Source organism: Gouania willdenowi, chromosome 24 (assembly GCF_900634775.1).
Source record: "Gouania willdenowi chromosome 24, fGouWil2.1, whole genome shotgun sequence".
NCBI lineage: Eukaryota > Metazoa > Chordata > Actinopteri > Blenniiformes > Gobiesocidae > Gouania > Gouania willdenowi.
This window is the reverse complement of record NC_041066.1, coordinates 5,515,109-5,542,105: the sequence shown is the minus strand read 5'-3', so window position 1 is coordinate 5,542,105 and position 26,997 is coordinate 5,515,109. Positions and strand designations below refer to the sequence as shown.

The following is a 26,997-nucleotide window of genomic DNA, read 5'->3' as shown; positions in this document are numbered from 1 at the left end:
TATTATTAATTCAAATATACAATGTGTTGCTATTTCTTAACAGTCATCCTGATTAAATTAATATACCATCAGAATAAATCTGCAAATGAACTAAAAGTACATCTTGTTTCAGTTCACATCCAACGCAGTGAAGCGTGCAAAAAAAAAAAAGAAAAAAAAGAAAAAAGGTGTCAACACACCTGCCAGTAGAGGACGCTATACACTGTTTTTCCAACCATTATTGCAGCAGAAACATAACAGACAGAAGAATAAAATAGTGCACATCTTTCCTGTACATTTATATATAACTGGGCCAAAATCTAAATGTATCAGGGGAGACTGACATTTCCAAATGTGTTTAAAGAAAATATGATTAAACTTCATTTAGAATAGGACTAATATTAGAAAAGAGGTTTTTGGTATTAATTTGAATTATAAAATATTTAAATATGTATTATTTGTAGAACCAAAGGAAACAACATTTTTAATAATAATGGCAAGATTGTCCCCTTTAAAATAATAACAAAAAGAAGTAGAAACAGACTACTAAATATTTCTTAGGGAGAAATTGTGAGAATTTTGGTTCCGCGGTCCACTTTTGTGTCGCGACCCATGAGTTGAGAAACTGTGAATTAAAGTGTTGGTTAGTGATGTGCATGAAAATCCTGCATAAGTCAAGTTTTGGGAGTAGGCGGAGGAGAGGGGGGGTGGAGGTGGTGCTGTGGGTGGGGGTGCTTTATACTATTGTCCGCCCCTTAATCCGGTTGGTTCTCACACTGCCCGCAGGCCAATTTGTCAGTGGTTAGCGGAGCTGCCAATCACAGCGCGGTCCTCTCCTCAGGCTGTGCCTACGAAGCCTCTCAGTTGCTGTGTGGAGGGATACGCTCCTGTTTCATGGACCGTCACCACTGCACTACCACACACACACACAGGCGTGTAATGCTGCCTCGGTGAAGGCTCGGACGGTGGAGAAATTACGCATGTGAATATTGCATTTTTGCATGTCAGCAGAGGAGGACCCAGATCAGACGCCGGCTCCGCGGCTGCTTGTCTTTTCTTATCGTTTCTTCCCCTCATGTCACTCTAATTAATCGGAGGCATGTGGGATCGCACCAGGATTAGGACCTGCCTCTCCACACTGTGCCTGCTGTTGACGTTCTGGTCGGAGGTAAGGTGTACCCCAGTTATTATTACTACCCAATTACATTTAAAGCCACTAATCAATAATTAATTAGATCATTGCCTAATACGAGCAGAAGTTGGTATCCGTGCGCAGATGGACTGGCCCCCCCTTTGCGTTGCACACATTCGCATTCATGGATAATTAAATTGCGTGTATTATAGCCGTCACTTGCGCAGCGTGTTTGATTGCGTTACCACAAACTGCTCCAAAATGAATTGAAATAAGCCCCTCTTCCATTTTGGTTCAACCCTGACCTCCATGTGTTCAATTTGGGAAGGTGACATTAAATAGGCCCCGAACCAATAAAGGAGTTGCATCAATTGGCCCCTGAGCGTGTTTGATAAGGTGAAGGCTGCCCATGTGCTCCATTCATAGAACAAACACTCTCCTCTTAAACCTGAGGAGCTTTTATCACCAAAGCCGTTTTGGACACTTGCGCACCTTTTTACGCACATGTTTAGAAGCGCGCAGCCCTGTGTGCGCAGCCTGTTTACACCTGCTTGTGTTCTCGTGCAGGTGGCCCAGTCAACCGGATATTTCGAGCTGCAGCTGATCTCATTGGAGAACGTGAACGGTGAACTGGCGGACGGGGAATGCTGCGACGGGTCCCGGAGCCCCTCGGACGGCCGCTGCACCCGAGACGAGTGCGACACCTACCTGAAGGTGTGCCTGAAGGAGTACCAGATGGAGGTGGCCACCACCGGCCAGTGCACGTTTGGAGTTGGATCTACGCAAGTTCTCGGTGGGAATACCTTTTCATTTAAAAGCACCAAAGGCAAGATCGAAGAAACTGGGAAGATCTTGATTCCATTCGATTTTTCGTGGCTGGTGAGTGTTTTTTTTTTTTCTTTTCTTTTTTCTTCTTCTTACTTTGCTGTGATGCGTTCACTGACACCAAAGTGGACCTCAGATCTAAGCATCGGAGTCCTCTGTATATCATCATCATCAGTGTTTTCCACCTGAGGGAACACATCCACACCACACTGATTCACTCTCTTTGTGTCCAAACATGCATCATACCTGAACCCTCCTGATTAAATCCAAGCGCTTTAGTCACTTCTGATGCCTGTAACTTCTTGTCTTCATCTTTGATGTAGTAAAAGATAAATAAATAAAAACTCTGAGCATTAAGTCGACTGTCAAGCAAAAAAAGGTGCAACTTTTTTATGTTGTGCAGCTGAAAGCCTTCAATGTAATCAGCAGCTTTTATTCATATGAATTCCGACAACATATTTGGATTGAGTTTGTCATTGTCTTTTGACTAAAATGCAACTTAGTTTTAGTCAAAATGGATTTTTTAAATCTATTTCACTTTTTTTTAGTCAACTAAAATATAAAGAATAAGAGTTTATGCATTAAAAAAAAAAGAAAAAAATTATTAAAATTAAATTAGCATTGATCAACCTGATATGTGATGGTATCAATTAGGGGTGTGTATTGCCTGGCATCTGGCGATACAGTTCGTATCCCAATACATAGGTCACGATACGATATATCCCAATATTGATGTCTAAGGCGACTATTGCGATTTTTTTTTTATATTCATGCATATATATATATTACTTAAACAACTAATCTGTAAATGTGTACACCTTCATGAGAACATTATGTATGAAAAATATTTTATTGGCATATTTTACATTCAAAACATTGTCTTTAACATGTCATGTGCCAACAACTTTAATTAAAAAAATAATATACAATCTGCCTGTGGCTTTTGAACCAACTTTGACTTTAGTGCAACATGACTTTAGTGCAACTTAACTGAGGTATATGCCTAAAATAACAAATAAATGCAGAAAGTTTGTACTTTCTTTTTAGATTTTATTGAATAAACACAAGCTGGTCAACATGCCCAGGTTTCAGTGCACTTCTTTGTGCAGTTACAATGTCTCCTGCAGTGGAAACGACTTTCCTGGTTAAATAAAGGTAATATATATATATTTTTTTTTTTATTAAAAAAAAATTCATATGGATGCATTTAGAATCAATCTGAGAATTGCGCGACGTGATATGTCGCTGAATCGATTTTTTTCAACACCCCTAGTATCAATGCGTAAAACCATAAGTTTTGTTACGTCCACAAACACTTACTTACCTCCTATTAGATCACTTACCAGCTCGTCCCGCCTTCCACGCTGAAAAATGAGTATTGATGGGATACCTTCCAAATAAGAAATGTAGTTCTGATTGGATTTTGTACCATGCAAACATTGAAGTTTAGTTATTATTATTAGTTGGCGAAAATATCAATATGTTTTATTACAGTTTTCATTCACATGCATTTTACTAAATTAGTTGCCATTTTTTTTTTTTGCCACATAAAAAACTAGTCGACGAAAACTGACAGAAACTTTTAGTCAACAACGTTAACACTGATATTGTGAGAGATCTATTTAGATCTGTTCATAAAATATACACAAACTAGCCAAAAATGATTAATAATCTTAATCACATCTGACTTCTCATGAAATGTGTTTATTTCTTTACTCTGGTTCATGAGACTCAACACCAGACACACAAAGAAACATGTCTTTAGGACTCAAAAGTATTAAACTGCAGATTTCAAGCAAGTCTGTTCCACAACTTTATCCTGATTTTGGAAATCACCTAAATAAATCATGGAGCAGTATTCAACATTGCCACCATCCAGTTATTCTCGCTCAAATGATAAATAATTGCACTTAACTTGATCCCACATGGCGACAAACTCACACTAACTCCCACTAACTCCCTATCTATGATGCTACAGTGTCGGATGCCTCTGTGTGGGATCTTTCTTGTGAACAGGCTGCTGTTGTTAACATGATGATGGACACAACATCAGGACTAAATGATGGCTTATGGCTTCCTCAGGATCCGATTGCAGCTGAAGTGTTTAGCTGTGTCATCTGGGCCGTCTTTAAAACCTGCCCTGATATATGAGGGTTGGCTCCAGTCCACCAGCTGGCACCTGTCAGAAGGTTGATGTAGTGATTAGATCCTGGAGGGGGAAGCTGTCACTTCTTATATAGTGGAAATTCAGTTTTTACCTCAAAAATGTGCTGATTCCAGGATCTTCTGCACTTTAAAAGTTATTCCATATGAATTCTGTTGATGTTTGTAGACCAGTGTGGGAAGGCACAAAGTAGATCAGGAAATGGTGATTAGTGAAGGACTTCATGAGGTCTTAGTCAATGTCGTATGCAGCCATTGTAAAGTGAGGAGCGTTCCCAGGCGTAGAATAATGAGGTTGGGGTTGGTTGGAGGTTTGAGATGGATGTTTCAATCACACCTCCATTAAAATGATGAACGGGTTTGATTCCTGTGCAGAGCTGAAGTGAACGACGCCCCCAGGCGCTGCTTCTGTCCTCTTGCCCCCCCTTTCCACAGCCTCCTTTCCTGCTGTGTGGTGCCAGGCGGTCCCTCCTCGTCCCCCCAGGGTGTTTAGATTCTTCTAACTGCAAATGAGGGGGGGAATCTGTTTGATATATACACTTGAAGTAAAAAAAATTAACAATAAGTAAATCGGTCCTCAATCCGATCTGTTTCTGTGAGTTTTTAGAGAATGAAAAAAACACCTTTCAGAATAAAATAGGCTTTATTCAGGTAGCAGTAGAGAAGGGATTCGTGCATTGTGCTAGTCATGAAACACACTGTGTTGTTAAGTGTGGCTAAATATCAACAGGCAGAGAAACGTCACTGTGGTTGCCAAACCTTTTCATCTCCAAACCCAAAACATAAATTTGGTGACTCTCAGGAAGGAAAACCAAATATTAGACTCTAAAGGGCTAAAAAAAAACTCTACTATTCTCCTATTAAATGTTCAACTTAGAGTCAAGTTATTTGCCTAAATTGCCCAAAAAATATCTCTTAAATTGTATTTTATATCAATAAACATGAAGTTGGGAAAACTGAACCCTGAAAACAATTGTCGGCAGATCTACTGTTGCATTTCTAAATTATATTTTGTGTCCTTATTAATACATACAGTAGCTGTTTAAAGGACTAATAAATAATGTTTCTCTGAAAACAAAATCCTGATTATTCATATGTCATTTTTACCTCCAGCAAGGTATTTTCTTCACTGCCGTTTGTTTGTTGCCATGATTACGTCACACTACTTAACAGATGTTGACAGAATTTTGGCCAGGCAGACCTTACACCATGAAAGATTGCATTGCACTTTTAAGGGGAACCAGATCAATATATTGATTCTGGATCAGTTTGAAAAAGAAAAAAAAAAAACCCCTATCTCTCATCATTGGTGAAATTTCAAATATTCATATTTTGGTTTGTAAATTGACAGATTTTTATGGAATTTGACTCAATTTTGTCGGATTGGTTCCTCAATTACCAATCCGACTTTCACCCGGATTGTGCATTTCATTGTGATTTTTTTTTAAAAAGATGGAGGTGCCCAGACATTAGGACCTACTGTATTGTTACCTCAGCGAAGCGCAGAGCGGGAGGTTATGTTTTACCCTGCGTGTGTTCGTCTGTCTGTTAGCAAGATAACTTGAAAAGTTATGAACAAATTTGGATTACATTTTCAGGAAATGTTGATAATAGGACAAGGAACGAGTGATTACGTTTTGGTGATGTTTTGGCTCACCGAAAAATAGGAGCTGGGCCTGCTCCTTTAAGCGCGGTGGCTATGACGATACTGTCAGTATCGATATATTGGTCAGAAATCAATCTACCATAATCTATGACATAAGAAAACAAAAAGATTAAGTAAAAAAAATCTAATTTTTATTTTATCTCAGAAAGACAATACATTTAAAAAGTGTCCTATGAACAGTGACACTATTTTAGTGCAACATTTCTGTAAATAAGTGTCAACATATCAATGTAAACGAATAAGTATCTCCAATAGTGCTTTATGTAAACAAAAAATAGGGTCTTTTTTACCAGTGACACCATTATAGTGCAATATTCCAGTAAACAATATATTGGTTCCTTTAACTGAGACAACATTTCTGTGAAGTCTACCTGCACATTTTATTAAAAAAGCAAAAAAGGTTTTGAAAAAAATAAAAGATAAAAAAAAAGTTAAATCAATATTTAGCGCGAGCATATCGATTATCGATCGTGGGAAAAAATATCGCCGTATCGAGATATCGTCACACTCCTAGTAGTGGTAGGGAAGTGCATTGTGTGTATGTCCCGCCTGGTACTGGTGCTGGACTTGGTGGAGGTCTGCGCTCTCCAAGTGCTCTAGTTTTTATTGTGCTTCAAAATGAGAATGATGCGTTCCATGTGCTCTTATTTGTTCCATCATAATGTAAATCCCTTTTACTGCAGATATAATAATCATCAGCACTGAAGATTAGCAGTTGACAATAGTAGGCGTCTCCATGTTCACTCGTCTAAGCCAAGGTGGATAATATCCACTGAATGAATATGATCGGCTTTTTCATACTGAGGTTTTTTTGTGCTAATCATTAAGTGTTAGTTCACTTGAGGCAACGCTGGATGTTGGCAGGCGCCACTAATGATCAACCTGCTGTGCTCCAGCTGTTGTATTCAAAGCGTCACCAGCCTCAGGTTGTCTCTTTGTGCGTCTGATTGGTGGTTTGTCGAACGCAGCTCGTTATTTACCTTTTGTGACTTAACAACCGTCCTGGCTCTGAAGTTTGTGGCGGAAAATAGGAGAGGTGTGATTTCACACGTGTATTTAATGCAGGCAGGGTTTTGTTCAGGTCGTCAGGTGGCGTAGCTCGAGGCCATCCATGGATTCATCAGGATTAACTGCTTGGTTCTCGTCACACAGACAATGATAAAAGGCAGTCTTGTGTTTTAGACCTGATAGGAGCAGATTGAGGAGGTGTTCTGGTGTGTTGTCCTGCTGTTGAGGACTTTGGCTGATAACCGTGCACTGTTCCACGGCCAGATGTCCCAGCAGGCCAGTGCGCTCACTGTTTGGGTGTTGTTACTCTCCTCATTGACAAACAAAGATGCAGTGTACGATTGACCGTTATCTCAACAACTGGCCTTTTTGCAGCTCATGGGAACCAGTGAGGGTTAGACACATCCTGCGTGTTTGGGAAATCTGGGACTACTGGGAACAGACATCACTGCATCACTGTCTTCCTAAGTCTACATCACCTCAGGTGATTTTAGTCAAAGTTAACATGATTCATCAATTTTATGGAAATCTATGACTGACTGTCTGAAGACTAATCCATGCAGCCAACCAGCCGTCCTCTGGTTCACCTCCAACCTTTTTTTTTTTTACTTTAAGTTTAAGAAAAACTTTTTAAATGTAATAAGTTACATTTAACTTTTTTTACTTCTCAGAAAGTGTCTGCTGCTGCTTGTATTTTTATGGAAAAGACTTCAACCCTTTACATGAGCTTTTGTTTCATGGATAATGACGTTTCAAAGCGAAGTTTGTACGTGACTTTTTGAAATCTGAGAGTGTGATTTTCTGCCAATTTGTTAAGGAAGGTAGGGCTGCTTGACTATAGAACAAAATAGTAATCACGATGATTTGTCATAATTGAAGTCATGATTATTCAAACAATTGTTTTAAGCAAAAAGTTATTATTTTTTGTACAAAAAAACATAAAATACATTATTTAAAAAACTTCAAACACTAAAATCAAGTATGTTCACTTTTGCACAAAACAAAACACTTGTTGCACGTGATGTGTCTGTGCTCTAGGTCTTCATCATCAAACCCAAAGTGTTCCCATAAAGAGACTTGCCTTGTTTACCAAGTGTTTTTGCTGCGTTTCTCCTGCCTTGTTTCAAGACCACTAGCAACAACTTTCTCTCGACATTAAATGGTGATTTCAGATTACATCTCCTGGCCTTCGTTGGGAATCTTGCATTTTTCTGATTTCACACCTGTATTAATTATCGTTTCCAAAAGCCCACATTTTCATTTAGCCTAAACGTGCTCATCTGTTCTCAGCCATTAATCAAATCAATCTTTATTTATCAAAAGCGCTTTTCATACAATAAAATGCAACTCAAAGTAGAGGTGTCCAATTCGATATTAATATCGGATATTAGTCCGATATCAGCCAGAAAATGAATATCGGATTTTATCGGACTGCATTTAAAATCACAGATATAAGCGCTCCGATAAAGTTTTCTGCTCCAGCGCTTCTATTCATGGGTGACTGTAATTCACACTCCAACAAAGTAACCTACTGTTGCTGACTATTGTTTTCTGTTTGAGTAACATTACTTGATCAAACCGTTTCTAACGTTCCACACTATAAAATAAGTAATAAAAGTTTGTATGATTCATGCTGATATCGTATCGGATCAATATCTGTATCATATCGGAAATGAAAAAGTTGTATCGCGACACCCCTAGCTCAAAGTGCTTTGACAAAGTTTAAAAAATAAAATTGTATGTATGTGTGTGTGTATATATATATATATATATATATATATATATATATATATATATATATACACAGTATTAAAATTAATTCAGTTCTGTTTTATCAGCTTTCCATAATATGAAGAAGTTACTGAAATGCTGAACATGCGTAAATCATGCCAATAATCCCTAATTTGAGTTCATTAGTTCAATAAATTACTCTAAGCTACAAAAATGTGGAACAAAACAACTCGCTTAAATCACGTCATAATAAACCTTAAAAGATTGATCGTAGCAGAGCAGTTTTACGAGATTTCGTAGCATTGCCAAATTAAAGGCTTTCATTATGCACCAATTGCCCTGCAGGTGTAACCTATGTGTTAAGGTCATAACTTCAACCAAGGTATTTCATAGCTTTGTGGCTAACAGCTAGCAGCTAAATAGGAGCAAATCACTTTGTTTTTCTCTGAAACATTATGAAAAACATGTTGTAAAGTCTTCTTGTTCCAGAACAAGGAAACATTCCAAAGTTAATCATAAATGGTGGAAGACGATGCTTAAATGCTAAATATGACGCAGTATACTAGTTTTTTTTTTTTTTTTTTTTTTATTTTTATCTAGCCTAAGACAGAAATACTGAGTTTGGTGCCTTAAATGTTTTCCTAAACTAGATTATCTGACATTAGCTGGATGCTACAGAATAGACGTCAATCATTAAGCTGGCCAAGTTAGCAGCCTGACTCCATTTGTGTGTTACTGATGTCTGTGCACAGCCGGAGCAAAAGCGAGACACGTCTTACACACATTTGATTGCTGATAAAATTGTCGGTGGAATTTTTTGTGCCCCCGCTTTTGGTTCCTCCCCGCCCTACAGCTACATCATTTGGGCGTCCTTTGGATGCAAGCCTGCCTCTCTATGGCTGCTGTGAGCCTGGGCATGTATCATTCATCCTTTCATATTCACACTGTAATTTGATGCACGCAGTTGGCCAGAACTGTCACTGTGAAAAATCACTGACTATAAAATGATATTTAATAACTGTTTTAATTGCTTTTATGGTGTTGTTAAAGCTAATTTCTTCAAATAGACAATCAGAGCAGTTTATTTTAGAACAGTGTACTTGTTAACTCCCCCTCCCCTTCTGCTGTGTATCTATGATCATGGGATAAAGTGTGTGTGTGTATGCGTGTGTGTGCACCAGGCTGCTCTGTTTGGTCTGCTGCTCATGCGCTCCCTCTGTGTGTAGATAGATAGTCGCACCACAAGGCTGATGGTTGCAGCCGCAGCGCGGTGCGTTTGCTGTCATTATAGGAGGGTTTTCATCTGCACAGACCTGCTACAGATTGTTTTTCCTGGAGCAAACCCAAGCTATTTGAACGGTTTCGACTTGTTGCCCTGCCCACTTGAATGTCAAACATGCTCGCTGTTGCATTAATGCTTATTATGAGCAATAGGCATTAGATTTCTGAAACTTGATTGACCTGTAAACTATTCGCTTTGATCGTTTATCGTCCAGCACGGAGCGTACATGTCGCAAAAGATGAGTTTTACAGAGAATTTAAAGTGTTGTCCATTCGTTCTCTTTTGCATGTTTTACGACTAAGGCTGAACGATTTTAGAAAATCTAATCTCAATATTGCGATTGCGATTTAATATGCGATTATTTTTCAATGAACACAAGCAATAAATCAATCTGTTTCATATTAAACAATACACTTTAAATAAATATAAAATATACATTTGAAAGCACAGATTACAACAATAAAGCAAACAAATCTGTGGCTTTACCTCTTCAACATATCTAACTTCACGTTTCATTAAACATGCGGACTGCACTTTTTAAACACTCTCTGAACTTAACAGGACAGTAAAAGACAGGACAAGAGAAAAAAAAAACAAAAAACTGCAGCCTTTGCAATAAAAAAAAAAAGAAAATCACGATTTGTGATATTGCGATAATATCGCAAATGCATTTAATCGTTCAGCCCTATTTAAGACGAGGAACCATTTGAACTAGGGATAGACCGATATGGATTTTTAAAAATAATAATACATTTTATTTGTAATGCACTTTACATTTGATGCCAAACCTCAAAGTGTTACAGAATTAAAACAATACAACACAACATATATGAAAAAACAGGACTTAAAAAGGCATTTTAGGGCCGATACCGATTTTTTTTTTCTTCCCCCATCAGCCTTTGCCGATGACCGATGTGGATTGCCGATTTTCTTAAGCCGATTCTACTTTTGCTCCCGCAATTTACATTATAAAAATCACACAATGATGATAACAAATAGTACTTTTATTGAAATGAACAAAGGTGAGGTAGAACCACAGCAAGTAAAAATATTTAACAAATATTAAAAATGGATGATGTAGAACAAGTAAAACATATTTCTGCTCTCTTTGAATAATGCGGATCGGCAAACGAAGCAGCCCTCATCGCTTGATGCCGATGCACATAAACAACGGAAAAATCAGCCGATAATATCACTAATATCACTAATTACTGCGTGAATTTGTTGAAAAAGTTTAATTCAGCGACCAGTATAATCCTAATGGTTTGTCACATGGACTGACGTTGTGTCCCTTTTGCCTTTCATTGTTTGTCCATTGGTTGTATAAGCATTTCTTTAAGTCATGGGTTTAACACCTTGTGGTTAAACCCATAAAACCATTTCAAAGCAGTGTTGTGTTTTGGTGCTGTTCAATGTGCCAGAGATTGGAGAAACAATATCATGATGTTGGTATAAATCTGTTGACTATTAATATTATGTCCTGATCATTGGTCATCAATGTATAATCAAGTGATTATTCTCTTTTTTCATTGTGCCTCCTGGGTATCATCAGCAGTTTTCTCAGATGATAAAACAGTGTGTGTGACTTCACACTGATGGTGCTGAGATTAGAACAAGGACACTGTTTTTATTAGAGGTTCATTAATGGGTTTTGGTCTCCCTCCTCCATCGTTCCTCCCTCTTTGACAGCAGTTAGGCTATATGTTGGATGCACTGGCAAGCCAAAGGCTAATGGAGGGTGCCCTGGTTAGCCACACCTGATACGGAGCTTGACGGCGCTGTTGCTAGGAGACCTGCGCGTAGGCCTCTCGTAAACAATTATCCTCCCTCCCCCATCCATCCTCTGCTGGTCCCATGGATGCTGCATGGGAGCCACTCACACAAGGGTCACCTGTGATGCAGCTATTGATTATGCAATTAGACCGTGAACTCCTGAGGGAGGGAACAGTCATTTTCCTAAAAGTGGCACCAGGTGTTCAGTGTTTGCATTTGAAGGACATGTTTGGTTTAATTGTATAGAGAGGGTTTGCTGTGCGTTAATTCATTATTTCACCTTTTGAAAATGTGATATCTTAACAAACATCAGCACTAACAGGAAACTGTTAAAGAGTGACTCTCCCCAGCTTTTCTTTATTGTTCAGCTTCAGTATCTGATGGATATTTTTAGAGGTGTCCCAATCCGATATTGATATCGGATATCTGTCCAATATTAGCCTGAAAATGAATATCGGATTCAAATTTCCGGATTTTCCAATTTTATTTATTTTTTCCCAATTTGTTTTTTATTTATTTTATTCAATTGTAGATATTATGTTGAAGGTTAAAATGTATGTAACCAATTGGTTAATAATAAATAGGTCAGTTTTTCTCATACCTACTGTGGCTGACTATTGTTCTCTGTTTGAATAACATCACTTGATCAAACCTTTTCTAACGTTCCACACTACAAAATAAGTGATTATTATTTTTCTTTATTAAAAAAGAAATAAAAGTATGTATGATTCATGCTGATGTCAGATCAGTATCAATATCGGCCATAACGCAAGGGTGCAATATCGGTATCATATCAGAAATGAAAAAGTTGTATAAAAGCATGTGTGAATGGCGTGTAGGCCCTTGTGGCTAATTATGATTCATGCTGATATCTATATCGGCCAGGGTATCAATACCTTGATGGAGTTAAAAAATGAGAAGCACGCATTTTTTTTCCCCCAGAGTTCTTGCCCTTGTTTTTTTTTTTTTTTTTTTTTTTTTTGGCGGGGGATGTTGATGACTGTATTCTTGATAGATCTGCCCTGAGGTTAGTAGTCGCACACATCTGGCAGACTTTTCCTCCTGGGAATTACTATATTATGAAGATGTGTGCTAATGATAAACGCTGCCCATGGGTCGACTGGACTGCATCACATCCAGCTGATAAAGGTCTCCATCAGTTATATTTCAAAAACACAGAGCTTTTAAGGTGTTCTTTGAATGAATGTGCAGAGCTTTTGTTTTCTGGTAATACTGACTAGTACAGTTATCCTTTAAGTATGCATACACTGTAAAGCATCAACAGAATACCAACATTAGATAGGACACGCGGAATAGTCAAAAAAAAACAACAAAAAAACACAGAAACTGTGGCATTCGTGTAGAGCAGGGGTATTCAATTAAAAGTCACCGAGGTCCAGTTACTAGAATTTCCTCCAAGTAAAAGGTCCGAACATTTTCATTTCAACACACATTTTCATATGGTTTCGATAATATTTATTGTCAATGCAGGAAACCTTTAACAGAGTGAACTTGTATAGTAAACTCGCTCTTTTACCATAAATAAAAGTAGTCCTGCAGGCAAATAAATTTAAGGCCTTTTTTTCAAGAAAACAGAAACCTCAGAATAAAATAAATAAAACAGAGCCTAATAACCATTTTTTCTCTTAAATTAAAGGAAATAATAAATAAAAAGTGGCTCTTTTAGGGACAAAACAAGAGCAAACAGAGCACTGACTACATTTTTCTTAAATCAAAGAGGTCCCAGCCTAAAAAACTGACAGGTCAACATCTTAAGAACATAATAAATAATAAATTGCTCTTTTAGGGGGAAAAAAATGAGAACAGAGCTTGGACATCACCTTTCTCTTTTGATTGTTCTTTTTCTCTTAATGAGAACCCTAACCCTAACTGTCCCATCACTAAATGGTTTTTTTTGTTGCCCCAAAATCCACGATACCTTTAGAGAGCATTCGTTTGCACGTTGCTGGGCTGTAAATGTATGCGTGATGAGTCGGGTAGACCTGTCATACTGGGCTTGCAGTTCGGTTATTTTGCTTGCCCTCAGCTCGGACTTCAGGGGAAAACTTTGCTCAAACGAGCTGTGCTTTGTTTCGTAGTGCCGCTTCACGTTGCCACTTTTAATTAATGCGACGTTTTCGGAGCATATGAGGCACACTGGTTTTGAACTGCCTGCCGGAAGAATGAACATAAACTTCTCCGTCCATTCATCTTTAAAACAACGGTTTTCCGCATCGACCTTCCTTCTTTTGGAACAAGCCATGTCTCTTCCTCTCTGCTCTGGTGCGCCGGCCGTGCAGGGTAAACAAAGGATTTGATTGGCTCAACGGAGTGAAGCAATTGCCGTATTGACTCGAGTAGCAGCGCCCGCCGTCTATAGTTCAGACCGTCAGAAAAAATGCTCCATGAAAATCGTCTATTCTCGTAAATTTATCAGAGATTGGTCACGGCTCACGGGTCCGGACAGAACCATCACTCGGTCCGAGTCCGGACCGAGGTCCGCCATTTGGTGATGCGTGGTGTAGAGCAATGAGGAAAGATGTGCGTTTGATGCCTTGCCCCTTGCTGTTCTACTTAACTTTCACTGTCTAAGGATTGGTGTAAGTTATGTGTACATGTATGTTTGTTCCTGTCATCACCGAGTGTTTAGGACTGTCTTTAAATATTAGATGCATGCATTCATTGCTTTTTGTTATTAATTAATGAATGACTTGATGGGAATCAAACCATGACCTGTGATGCGTTCCAGTCAGATGTCCTGTTTGGATCAGAATTTGGCAGCTATGGTGTTGTTGCATCACAATTATTCGTCTCTGTGTATTTCTATGTTTTATCTTTACATGTATTGAGCATTTAGGGATCAACAAAACTCCAAATCTTAAGGAAAAACTAGAGCGTTTTCAGAGTTACGGTAAAAAAAATCAATAGATGCGTCAATATGTGAAAAAATAGACAATAATGGTTATAACGCAGAATGTATACTAAGTGGTTTTCACTTTTAAATCTTAGACTTGTGAATTACTCTTTCTCTTTTAAGGTGTACTCTTTTTTGCAATGAACAAACAACCCACATTGTTAAAAATAAAACACTCACTGTTTCATCAAATACGAGAGAGTTCAATGATGCTTTTAAAAAAGGGAGAGCAACTCGTGCATTTTTGAATGATGTTTGGTTACAAACCAACATCATGTTGCATAATAAAGAGAAATCCCGGAGTCCATATTTCCGGTAAAACCTGATTGGTAAACCTTTGAATAATCCGTTACCCGTTTTTCCTGGCACATGGTAGACGTTGTAACTCTGTGACTGTCAGTCTTGTCAGACTGGTATGTTTAGGTAAGGTACAACTTCACTTTGATACTCAAACATCCTCAAGACCCTGGACTGAAAGATTTCCTCTGGTCAGTAATTTCATTTCATTTGTTCATTTTATCAAATATAAACTTACTTCTTAGCCACAAATGTAAACACTTTTCTTCTATTTTGTAATAATTTCATTTTAATTGGTCAAAATCCAGCAGTAGTTTTTTCTTGGCGTCTGTAATATCAAACCCATTTTTGCTGACTTTATAACTGTGCGTGAACTCATTTAGCCTCTCTATGTAAATGTGCTTATGCCAGTGTTTGTTTTACATCCCGCATGGCTTTGGATCATGTGGGTTAATTAGTGCCAATAGGGGGAGGGGTTTGTTTTATTAGAAGTGCATGGGTAATGACCCTGTTGGCATAGTAGCAGCATGCTTAATCGTCTGCGTGTGTGCACGCACAGCCAGTGCACACCAACCAAGCCAACTAACTGCCTTACCTTCTGTGCATAGGACTCTGACAACAAGTAATTAGGTACAAGCCTTTTGCATAGTCGTGTAGTGTAGAAATAATTGACAATCAATGAATGTTCTGCTTTGAACGTCTTGTTTTCTTGGTAATTATTTTTGCTTTTGTTATGTTTGTTAATTGCATGAATGTTTATTTCCAGGCAACGTGACCATATTAATGTGAAATAAACTATTGGCTCCTGGACCTCAGTCATGCATTTTCTCCTGTCATATTTGTTTCTCTGTTAGCAGGGTTACATCAAAGTACTTAACTGATTTTGACATAATTTTAACCAAATGTGACCTCATGCCTTGGAAGATTCCATTAAATTTTGGAGGCAATCCACATCAATTTGCTAATTCTTGATTAGTGGCAAAAAGTCAAGAAATCCCTCTCTAATCATTGGCATAATTTTATAAATTCATATCTCGGTTCGTAATTGACCAATCTTTTTGAAAATTCACTGTTTATTTCAGGTTGGTTCGTCAATCACTCCACTGACTTCCGTCTGGATCGGATCTGGGTTCCACATTTGATCTATATGTTTCTTTAAAAAAAAACATTTCGACCTATTGCTTTGTCATTAATGAGGGTAGAATCCAGATTGCTGCCAATATCCGACAAAGAGGATATTCGGTGCTTGGCGGAGGTTGGCGCTCTCTGAATGCTGAATTTTGCTCCTTCCCATTGCATTAGCCGACCTTTAGGACTAGACATCATTTTGCTCAGTTATCCACATGCTATGAGTTCATTGTGATACACATGCATGTCTATTACTATCAGTGATGGTGGTCTGGATAAGAGCTAAAGCCTGTTTGCACACGGCAAGCTTAGTGCAAGAGAAAGAGCATTTTAGAATTGCATTGCACTCACTAAGCTATATTAAATGTGCATTTCTGTAGCAGTGAGGGACCGACTAAATGGGTCCATGTTCTGTAGCTTGCTCATACGTGCTTTAGACTGTGTTCAGTGGGTATGTCTCATGTGCCAGACATCCTCCTCTTAATCTTGCCAACATCATATGGTTTCTCCCATTTGAGGACTTTGATCTTTATCTTGGATTCTGACCCAAAGAGATTTACTTTCTCTCTCCTCAGTGTGTTTCGTCTGTAAAGAATGGGAGGAAACTAAATATTGAAAAGCTGGTTCATTACTTCTCAGATTCTGATTCTATTAAGCTTCGTGGAAATGCTTCAAAGATGCAACAATCATCCTCTTCAATTTGCTTTGCAATAATGACCCTCGGCGTCATTAGGTGTTAATGACACTCAATGAGGTACCTCTCGTTTGTAGTTGTAATTAAATGCAACAGGACTGTTCTAAGTGGATGTCATTGATGAGCCTGTCTTTCATTCTGTGTAACGCTCCTTGAGAGACTGCTTTAATGAATTCCTCTCATTAGGGCTAAAGAACTGATTCAAATTCAGATTTTTACCAGAATGAAGTGTCACTTTTTTTGCCATTCTGGTTTCTCCTATCCTCATGTTCTCACTGGAGTAGTGTAAACTCAGCCCTAGTAAAACCAAAAGCTGGGATTGACATCACAGATTAATGAAGATTACATGCAGCGATTAGTGGCTGCTGGATGAAATGTGATGGCCTCAAGTCCCATCAGAGGGCAATAAATCAGGAGATATCAGACCAAGTCCTTGAAATGGACCTAGAGGTAAATTCTCTTTAGGAAGCATCAGTGGCATAAGTTGAGTTTGCATGGTGTGTTCGTTCAGGGGGTGTAAGCCCTATTAGTGTTATAGGTAATGCATGAAACTAGCTTCTAGTGGAGAGTCTCGGAAACCTAATTAGCATAAAATACAGAAATAAGTCAATCAAAGATCAGGTTTACAAGAAAGACACGCCCCCTGGTGATAATGAATTGTTGGCAGACTGGGATCTTGCATGGGATTACACACCAGGCCTGGATCTCACATTCTTGGTATTCTTCGAACGCAAACACGCACAACACACCACATGCAGAGGGCTGACCCTTCCTTTTAGAGTGAAGCGTGCAGATCCCATGCTTAGTGACCCCGACCTGCCCTGGCTTCCACTTCCCATTGCCACCACTGTTTTTTTTTTTTTTTAAATCTCAATGACCACCTTCTACCCATTCATCCCCTCATCTGGCGTGGGAACCTTCACCTGTGGCTCTCCCCAGACATCAACAATCAGCACCACCCAATCAGTCTTTACAAAAGTGGCCCATTGTAATGGCTGAGTTTGAATGATGACTTGATTCCAGGCTGTTTTGTAACGTGATGTAAAACTGATACATCAACTTACCATTTGATTCACCGTTTGCATGACACAGAAACATTGCTTTTTTTTTAACCATGCCCCCCTTCTTGATCTTAGAACTAAATCCTCTAATCCAGGAGGGGAAGGGCCAGGCAGGGTTTGGGAGACTTCGTCGTCTGGAATTTGATGCTGTCAGAATGTAACTGAAATGTGTTTTGCTTTAGGAAGGGATGTGGCATGTTTGTTGCACATTGGGATGTAACACTGGTGTTCATGCAACCCTAGCAGCTTGTTTTGACTTGGCCCGTGCAGCCATCCTGCTCGGGCTCAGTGGCACACATGCTGATACTAATTGTCCCCGTGCTGACTGCGTCTCTTGATGGACAATGGTTTTGATTGGAATGGGGGTGAATTACGGTGTTGGGACAAGAGTCTTTGTTAGAAAACCTCCATCCCTCCCCCACTCCTCCCCTTTATCCCTCTGCCCATCCATCTATCTTGTTCCGACCATTTGAGCAGCTGTCACTTAATCCAGCTAATCACAGACAGGGATGGTCTGTGGGAAACCAGACTATTCTGTGGATTTGCTCATCCCCAACGTGCACTGACTCCACGAACTATTTAGCCGCACATTTACAACATGCAGGCATGTAAGCCAGTATGGATAGGTTGTGTATCCTGAATGGTGCGAGTCAGTGTGTGAACACCTGTTTGTTTCCTGGTCTTTGAATGTGCCTCACTGTGAGCCTTGCATCTTACATGGTGTCATCAATTACGCACACTGTCGAGCACATGCAACGCCACTTTTGGTTATACTTGTGTGCATGTGCACAAACCTGTGCACATGCTTAGACTGTGGCAACCCGCCCACCCTTTTGTGTTGGGGGGAGGGGGATGGTGGAAAGGTCAGAAGCCGAGCTACATGTCGTGGGATGATCCACGTTCATGTCAAATAATCCATCTTTGTGGCTGCATCTGTTGTGCGTCTGCGGTTGGACGGGTTGGCAGCGCTTCTGGCAACAGCAGCATCGCTTCGAGGCACCAAACCCCCCAGTAGAGCTTTTTGTCTCTTCAAGCAAGGCCCGTTTTGGTCTCTTATACCCTTTACCTATAGATATCCCAAGCTCCTTTGCTCTCCCCTGTCCCATCATCTATCACCTCGTCTCTTGTCATCCCCTCCAAAACAACGCTCCCCTCCCCTTCCTCCTGCCGCCACATTCAGCCAGACAAGCCTTCTTAATCCCACAGCACAGCAGCAACCAGCCTACCAGCTTGCTGGTCCCCTAGATCAACAACGTGCACTCACTCTACGGCTCCTCTCCTTACCTTTTTGCTTCAGTCATGCTACCAACAAGTCCCTGAAATACTTTTTAATGCTTTTTAAAGCGCCTTAAACCCCGCCGCCCTTAGGGCAACTTCCCATCAATGACCGTACACTAGAGGTCACAGCAGTCACTCTACTACAACTGTCACTGTTGGTGACGTAATGAATGCTATTTAGGTCAGCTGGTTGCCTAGCAGTGTGCCCTGCAACACACCAGCTACATTACTCCTGATCAGTTTCTATCTCTGTGCACAAGGGTGTGTTTATTGATTGAACAGTGTTTGCTCTGCTTTCCTCCATCTGTTGAAAAGGATTTGCATTTAATTTTCTAACTCTTAACAGTTTCCTTGAATTGCATAATTTGCAGATAATCTTCATTGTGGAGTAACTAATGTTGAAGGGAAAACATTTTTAAACAATAATTATAATTGGGTGTGATGATTTAAGTTTAACCCATGCAAACCGGGCAAACTATTTTATTCCAGCTTTTCTAAGAAATTATTTATTCTAGTCATTTACAATACAGGACATGAAAGGTTGGAAAAATCAAAGTTCTCTGCAAAGAGGGTGTTCCTTAGCGTACTCTGTGGGTAAAGATGAGGTTGTTTATCAATGGACTAACTTATAAAGCCCATTTACCAGCACAGAGCTACAGTTAACCTGGTCAACAGTAAGGCTTGGTGTGAAACCACATAATCCACTTAGCTGCTGATTTACTGCACTGTCTGACAACCAAGGACAAAGGCTGCTCATCTCATCCAGCTAATACAGGCAAAGGCGACTGCCTGTTAAACGTGACGCAAGAATTTAACAATGACGATGACATTTTTAAGTATATTATACAGTCAGATTCTGATGATCAGTCATGTAATGATGTATAAAAGCACAGATGATCTTTAAGCAGTGTTGTTTCCGTTGATGATGATGAAATTATTTCGTTGACGCCCCTTTTTTCATCAGTGACGATCTAAACATGGCTCTTTTATGACTAAAACATGACAGGGTTGAGTTTTCGTTGACAAGACCTTTCACATGTTCATAATGCATGATAATTCCTTCTACTGTGCCGGTAACCTGTCTGTCAAAAGCTAAAAAAAATATATCAGCAATGCCTAGTTAGTTTACGGCCACCACTGCGGTCACTAGTTACACATACGCACAATGGAATTTATTAAGTCATTGATGGAGCATGAGCCGGAGATTGGCACCGGCAGACCCCCGTGACCCTGAACAGGATAAAGTGGGTCTGAAAATGAATGAATGAATGATGGAGCATGATGGCAGCGTCAACAAAGGGGCTTGGTGGTCAGAAACGACTGATCCATGCGTAACCGTTCCTGTTCAACAGCCTGATGGTGGTCAAAGAGCACAGGGAGGCTTTCAGGGCTGAAGTTACTGTCATTCACTCCAGGGTTAACCTCCTTCACTTTAGCAGCAGCATTAGAGCAGCACACAGGTGTGTTTAAAGCTCCAGAGTTTCTGAGAAATCTATGTTTATGTATGATTCTTTTGAAATTCATAAAAATATTTAACTAGTGTTTTACTATGGTCTACTGCTGGTGGTCATTCTTATACATTAATGTATATAAGTCCCTCCTTTGTCCTAGAGACCCCTATATAAATGGAAACGATCTTTGACTGTGCCCAGCCAATAGGCTTTGATTTCCTGTTTTTGAGACTGTCAATCAAAGTGAATGATGAACTGTGCACCGAAACAAGGTCGCGCGTCACAACAGCAAACGGGTAAATATAATTTTGGCTCTTACCTGACCCATAGACCTATATCAATGTGATCCAATGCAACCTTGTTATGTTCTGCGATGCGCTTGCAGAAAAGTAGAGGCGTGGCTTCTGGTAGTTTGGGAGAGGCAGTGGGAAGAAGTGAGGCTGTTGAGGGCGAGGCATCGAGACGTTTCTCAGAAACTCCGGAGAAATGGACATGAATGGTTGGACACATTTTGTGATTGTTTGAAGAATTTGGACCAATGAGCTTATTTTCCGTTTCAAAATTTCTCCAATTCTATTCTAGAGTTTGAAACTCTCCACATCATCTCTGCCTCAGTTATCATTTCATCGGCTTTCCCTGAAGTCATGCAAAACAAGCTTAATACGGTTAATGGAGTTAACAATTGTTGGTGTCATAGTTCATATGAACTTTGTTTTAAAACAGAGGCTTTGAACTCATTGGATTGAAAAGTATGTGGCGAAGCTTAATTTTCTGATTATGTATTGTTTATTTTTTTATCAGGCAGATATGGCAATATCATTTTGTTATTTTACAAGATTTTCCCTTGTAAAACAGGGATGTCTAGCAAGTGTCACAAACAGATGGACGTGTGATTTCACCCCCATATTTTATTCTGTTCTACTGAAGCATAGAAACATACAATTACTAACAATACTTTTTTAACCCCACTTATTATGGTTGACACAATTTTGGAAATGTAATAGCCAGTGGGGACATCTCATTAGGGAAAGCAGATTAAGCGAAAACTGAATTTCTGAATTGTAGAAAATTTGAAACGGAGAATGGGACTCGTTGTTGTGTAGGTGGTGATGATGTGATACCAAATGTTCTGATAGTTGACTAAAAATTGGTTGTTCAAATTGACCTTTTTTGATAACTGTTAAAGTTTTTCCTTGGCTTAAATCTAAGTTATGGCTAAAAAAAAAAACAGCTAATCTAAAAATAAATAAATAAAAAATGATTTCTGGTAACCCCTCCAACTACTGTACTTAAATAAGGCCATGTATGGTTAAGAGCCATGAACTTATAAACTGATTCCCATCATTCTCTCTGTTGAGAGGTGCTCAGAGATTCAGCGTCTTCTATTTTGTCTCCAGGAGATTGTCTGATTATCACTACAATGCACTAAGGTGTGCTATTTAATGATTCTAAAGTGATTTAAACGTTTCATCAGATTGAAGCTAAATTTGTTGGAGTAGCTCTTTCCTCAGCTGACTCCTGGTCGATCCTTAGCGCAGCTACAAAGCTCCCACTCACAAAGCAGCATGGGTCCATGCGGGCAGATGCCACTACAGCGCTGCACACTGAGCCAGGGAAAGGTTGCTCCATGCCAGGCGGTTTGATGTTGCTGCTTGTCTTGGCTCCTTCCCACCTTTGCACTTACCGTATCTCTACTCTCTGATTTCTGAATCATTGGATTTCATTGGGAGCGTAACTCAAGCTCTTCTCTCTGTAATGGGGCCAAGTTGCACACGAGTCTCTGTAGTAGCAAGGAAATTGATTTTTGCCTCATCGTGGTGCGTATTTCAGTATCATCTGATGTTTGTGGAGGAGCTGCAACACCAAGGCTTTAGATTTCACACCAAATGGGAATATTCTAGCAAATTTAGAAGTGAAATATTCAACAGTGTGTCATTTAGAGCAACCATACTTACCTTAAAAGTTAATTGGCATCTTGTCATGCTTTATCCAATGTACTGTGTGTTTGCCAGTGCAGTTGAAAATGGGCTTAAAAGTTCTTTCACAGTTCACCAAGACAAATTCCTCGTGTGTATTCAATACATTACTTGGTCATTAAAGTTGATTCTGATTCTGATTTTTAGTATGAGGATTTGTGCTCGCAAACTGGTGTGGAACGCAGCGAAGCTGAGAGGAGGACCACACACACAAACCAGACTTTAGATTTTACTTGCCCGAATTAAATATAGGAGATTTTGGGAAAATGTCCTATTTCCATTCTATATAAATGTATTTTCGGGGTTGGTATTGTTTTCGCATTCATCTTACAGGGATGTATTGGGTGCATTGAACAGTCGTAGTGCGCAATAGAAACTGCTTTGTGAAGTACCTCTGACGTAGAACCGAGAAGAATAAAAGCTGCTGAAAAGAATGTGAATATAAGCAGGGCATGCACAATATTGGAGGCTATCTGTGTGAAAGTCATGTTGGAAAAACAAGAAGAACAGCAGAGGAAGTCTAGATAAGATAAGTCAGATCAAAGGAGAAGAAGGTTGATAAGAAATACTTTTCAATTCATTCCTTTAACAATATTGGGTCAACCTGAAAAGATCTCACCTCCTCCTCTCAATAATGTCTGCTGCCATTGTGCACTTAAAGCTAACAGCTAACACCTGCCCTTTAAATGTGCTAAATAAATACACAAAACAATAAATCTGTTCTTCTTTTAATAAATCACACTGCCTGTGCTAATTTGATCTATTTGCATCTCCCTCCCCACTATTTAGTGCACCATAGCTGACCTGCCCAAACCTCATGCAAACTAAAAGTGCAGATCTGATAAAGGATGAGAACGTGTCATATCTGATCTTTTATCTTCTCTTCCTTCCAGCGAACGTACACGCTGATTGTAGAGGCCTGGGATTGGGACAACGACACACGAAACGGTAAGTACACGTTTACAAGTGATACATTCTTACATTAAGGCTCTCTAAGCCTACTTTTACATAGCATGTCTTCATGCTCACTGACAGTTCATGAGTACTGATTAGTCCAAATAAACTTAATAATAATTTTTTTCTTTTTTTTCTTCTTCTTCTGCCGCCGCCTTTTGGGCTGTTTTGTGTTAGAGTATCTGTTCTAATCATGCTTATTGCATCAAATGTGTTTTTGTATTACCAAAAAACAAGACGTGCACATTCTTTAAAAAAAAAAAAACTTTCATGATCAATTTTATTCCTTAAAATGCAACACACTGGACGCTCTGCAGATCACTCAGCAGGATAGAGGCTGAACAGGTATTCACTAGGGATATTATAGTAATTCTGAGGAGGAATCGAGGAATAGATGTGTTCTATGACATATCTAATCCAACAACGTTTCTCTAGCAGTATATTGATTTTATTGGATTTATTGAAGTTACTTTTCAGTCTTGTGATTATTTTATTTAATGTGTTTTATTCAATTGTAGAATATTCTTATGTTTAAGGTTAAAATGTATGTAACCCATTGGTTTATAACAGTTTTACTCTTACCACCGTTGCTGACAATTGTCTGAGTAATATCAATTGGTCGGTTTCTAATATTCCACACTACACAATAAGTAATAAGATCATTATAAAAGTGTATAGGAGGTTGCCTTTTGTGCCGTAATTCATCTCAATCTATGGATTACTGTGAATTGCAGTTACTATGGATTCCTTCTACAGGTTAGAAAGGACTCTGACCTGTACATATCTTATAATCTAGATAGATGAATGTATTGATTGATGATGTGGTCGCAAAGGGGGGTGTACAGTACGTCCTTCATTTCTTTAATTCCGTTTCAGGGTTTACCCATTTCTGCGTCACGTACGCATCACCTTGCACTTTTCCATTTTGTTTCAATTTCATCATCTCTTGCTATGAAGATGACTTTACTGGATATTACACTATTAGGGTTGTAGAGTCAACTATTGTTAATAATTATTAACATTTTATATGCTTCAGATGATTTACAGAATCCGGGAGTGTCACACTGAAATTACGCGAGATCTCGTTGCAAGACGTTAGGCATGTCCATTCACAACTTTGAACCTATTCTATGGGTTAAAATCCAATGGAAATGCATGATATGGTTCCAGAACATTATTTGTAAAACCTTTTAAATACAGCAAAACAGTGAATGACCCCCATATTTTACACAAAATTATGCCGTGTGATTGGATTTTTATTCACAGGACATGATCCCTAGTCGAACTGTAAATTTTCGAGACATTCAGTCACCCATTTCCAGGGAAAAATAGTGTGTAAATGTGTAAGGCTGGGATAAACGATTATTTTTTAAACGATTAATCTAGCTATGATTTTTTTTGATGCATTGATTAATCTAACAATTCTTTTTTCCAGTTCGATTCGACTCGATTCGATTATCAATTATCTCCTCATTAATTGACTATAAGTAATTTATACATTTTGATTTCCATATCTAAAATGGAAAAAAAAAAAAACATGAATTCCTTATGTTTGTTGCTCTTCAACTCAAAATACCAAAAATAAAGTTCAAGTAAGAATAAAAATAATGCATTCAGAGTCAGAAGTAGCATTAAAATAAACTTTCATTTTACCTTAAGAATTGTGCGTGTGCGTGTGTGTGGTCCTTTAGGAAGTTTAAAGGAAAAATAAAAGGTCAGAGTGCAAAGGAAAAACTCCAATAGATGCCTATGTGTACAGCAGACATACATTGTGTTTAGTTTACAAATCAGGACGGACTACTAGGGTATCATAGTGGTATGTAAATGTGTTCATCGTGTGTGCGCATGTGCGGCTGCTGCTTCTGCTGATGTCACGGCGGGTGTTTCCTCCTTGTCCCGTTGATGTGATGCCGTCTGGTCACACCTGGGATAAAGGACGAGGGTTACAGGGAACAGCTACCTTCGACGAACGAATGCGTGTCTTCAGTGCCTTGCGCTTTTGAAACTTGAAGGAGCCACTCGCGTTAGTTTTTCCCCGGCTACGCCATCTTTGTTTTGCTCAGACGATACATCGGCGCGCGCATTTTGCGTATTTTTAGCATCCACATCATCGATTACGTAAACGCGTTGTTCCGGCCATACAATGGAGGTATTTCCATTTTAATTTGGGTCCAGATTTTAAATTGCTTTTTCCTTTCAGAACATAAATTCTGTGTTTTCGATTCTCTGTGTGTTGGAGGAAACCTTGCACTAGTGTTATCGTTAAATCTTTGAATTCATTTTAGACGTCATAAAGAACTTGGACTTTATTGCACTACACACTGTGATCGCCTCTCATCTTTTCATGTTTAATGTTTGGTCCTTCTTTGCTGTGTTGGTTCAGACCGGCTGTATCCTGTTTGTTCTTCAGCTATGTCCGCTGGATGCACTTTTTTCCCACCTGAGCAGTAGTTCAGTCTGGGAGGAAAAGCTCCCATTCAGTGCTATAATGTCTGTATATGTGGACATACCTTTGATCTGTGTACATGGTGACATTTCTTATGGAGATTAATTTATGTACATGAACAGAAAGGTGCTAGTAATTCATAGCAGACCGTATTGTCTTTTCACCGGAATGCCTGTTTCTTAATTATGAGCTCATTCCTTCCTCTTCATTCCATGACATCAAACGCACTTCCACTCATGAACGTAGACAATGGAGAAGAAATAGATGTCAACATCACTGCTCTTTGATTAGACTGCTGCATGCTTTGTGTCAGCATTGTGTACATTTAGAGTCATTGGTCTTTGTGTTTCTGATGGATGGGAGGTCTAGAAATGGAACTGGACCTGTTTTTGTTTGCATACATTTGCCAAAAAGATCAGAAAAGGCGTTTGGCTCTAGGCTGCAGAAAAGGTTCCCAGGCAAGGTTTTTTGTAAGGCTTTTATTTTGAAACCCAAAGTGCAACTGCAGTTTTTTCCCCCGTGGTTTATACCAGTGAAAAACCCCAGCAAAACAACATAAAAACTTGTATGAAATAATGCTGCTGCCTCTTAATTTGGAGATTAAGTTTTTCTTTAAACTTTACAAACTTGTTCTACATATACAGTAGGGATGTCCCAATACAACTTTTTCACTTCCGATATGATACTGATATTGCAGCCTTGCGTATCGGCCGATACCCATATTTATTCGATACGATATCAGCACAAATCATACATACTTTTATTACTTATTTATTAGTATGGAATGTTAGAAAAGGCTTGATCAAGTGATGTTACTCAATCAGAGAACAATAGTCAGCAACAGTAGGTTACTTTGTTAGAGTGTGAATTACAGTCACCTATGGGTAGAAGTGCTGGAGGGGAAATTTTTATCAGAGAGCTCATATCTGGGATTTTAGATGCAGTCCAATAAAATCTGATACTCGTTTTCTGGCTGATATCGGACCAATATCTGATATCAATATCGGATCGAGACACCTCTAATATACAGACTTTAAAGCTGCTGAAGACAAAATTGTATTTTTTAGGTCAGCTAAATTTATAGTCTAGACTGCTGCTCGTTAATGCTGACCCAAGATGGATCTGTCTGCTGCAAAGAACTTCTTCATGACGTCTATGAATCAGCAGAGTTGGAACTGTCGCCCCCTGTGGTCACAGATTTTTTCGGGTCACGGATTTTGTTTATCAAATTTCAGCAAA

At 39.1% G+C, this 26,997-nt stretch overlaps 1 protein-coding gene across 2 annotated transcripts in view; it reads left to right on the top strand.

The window, feature by feature from the left end:
- The first annotated feature begins 795 nt into the window (after nt 1-795).
- The window catches only part of jag2b (jagged canonical Notch ligand 2b), a 62,187-nt gene continuing 35,985 nt past the window's right edge, over nt 796-26,997 (top strand). The window contains exons 1-3 of one of the 2 annotated variants that reach the window (XM_028439320.1): nt 796-1,147; nt 1,679-1,990; nt 23,252-23,306. In XM_028439320.1, the coding sequence (XP_028295121.1) occupies nt 1,079-1,147; nt 1,679-1,990; nt 23,252-23,306 (436 nt within the window). In that variant the 5' untranslated portion in view covers nt 796-1,078. The remainder of the gene's footprint in view (nt 1,148-1,678; nt 1,991-23,251; nt 23,307-26,997) is intronic. The other variant, XM_028439322.1, reaches the window with a different exon arrangement.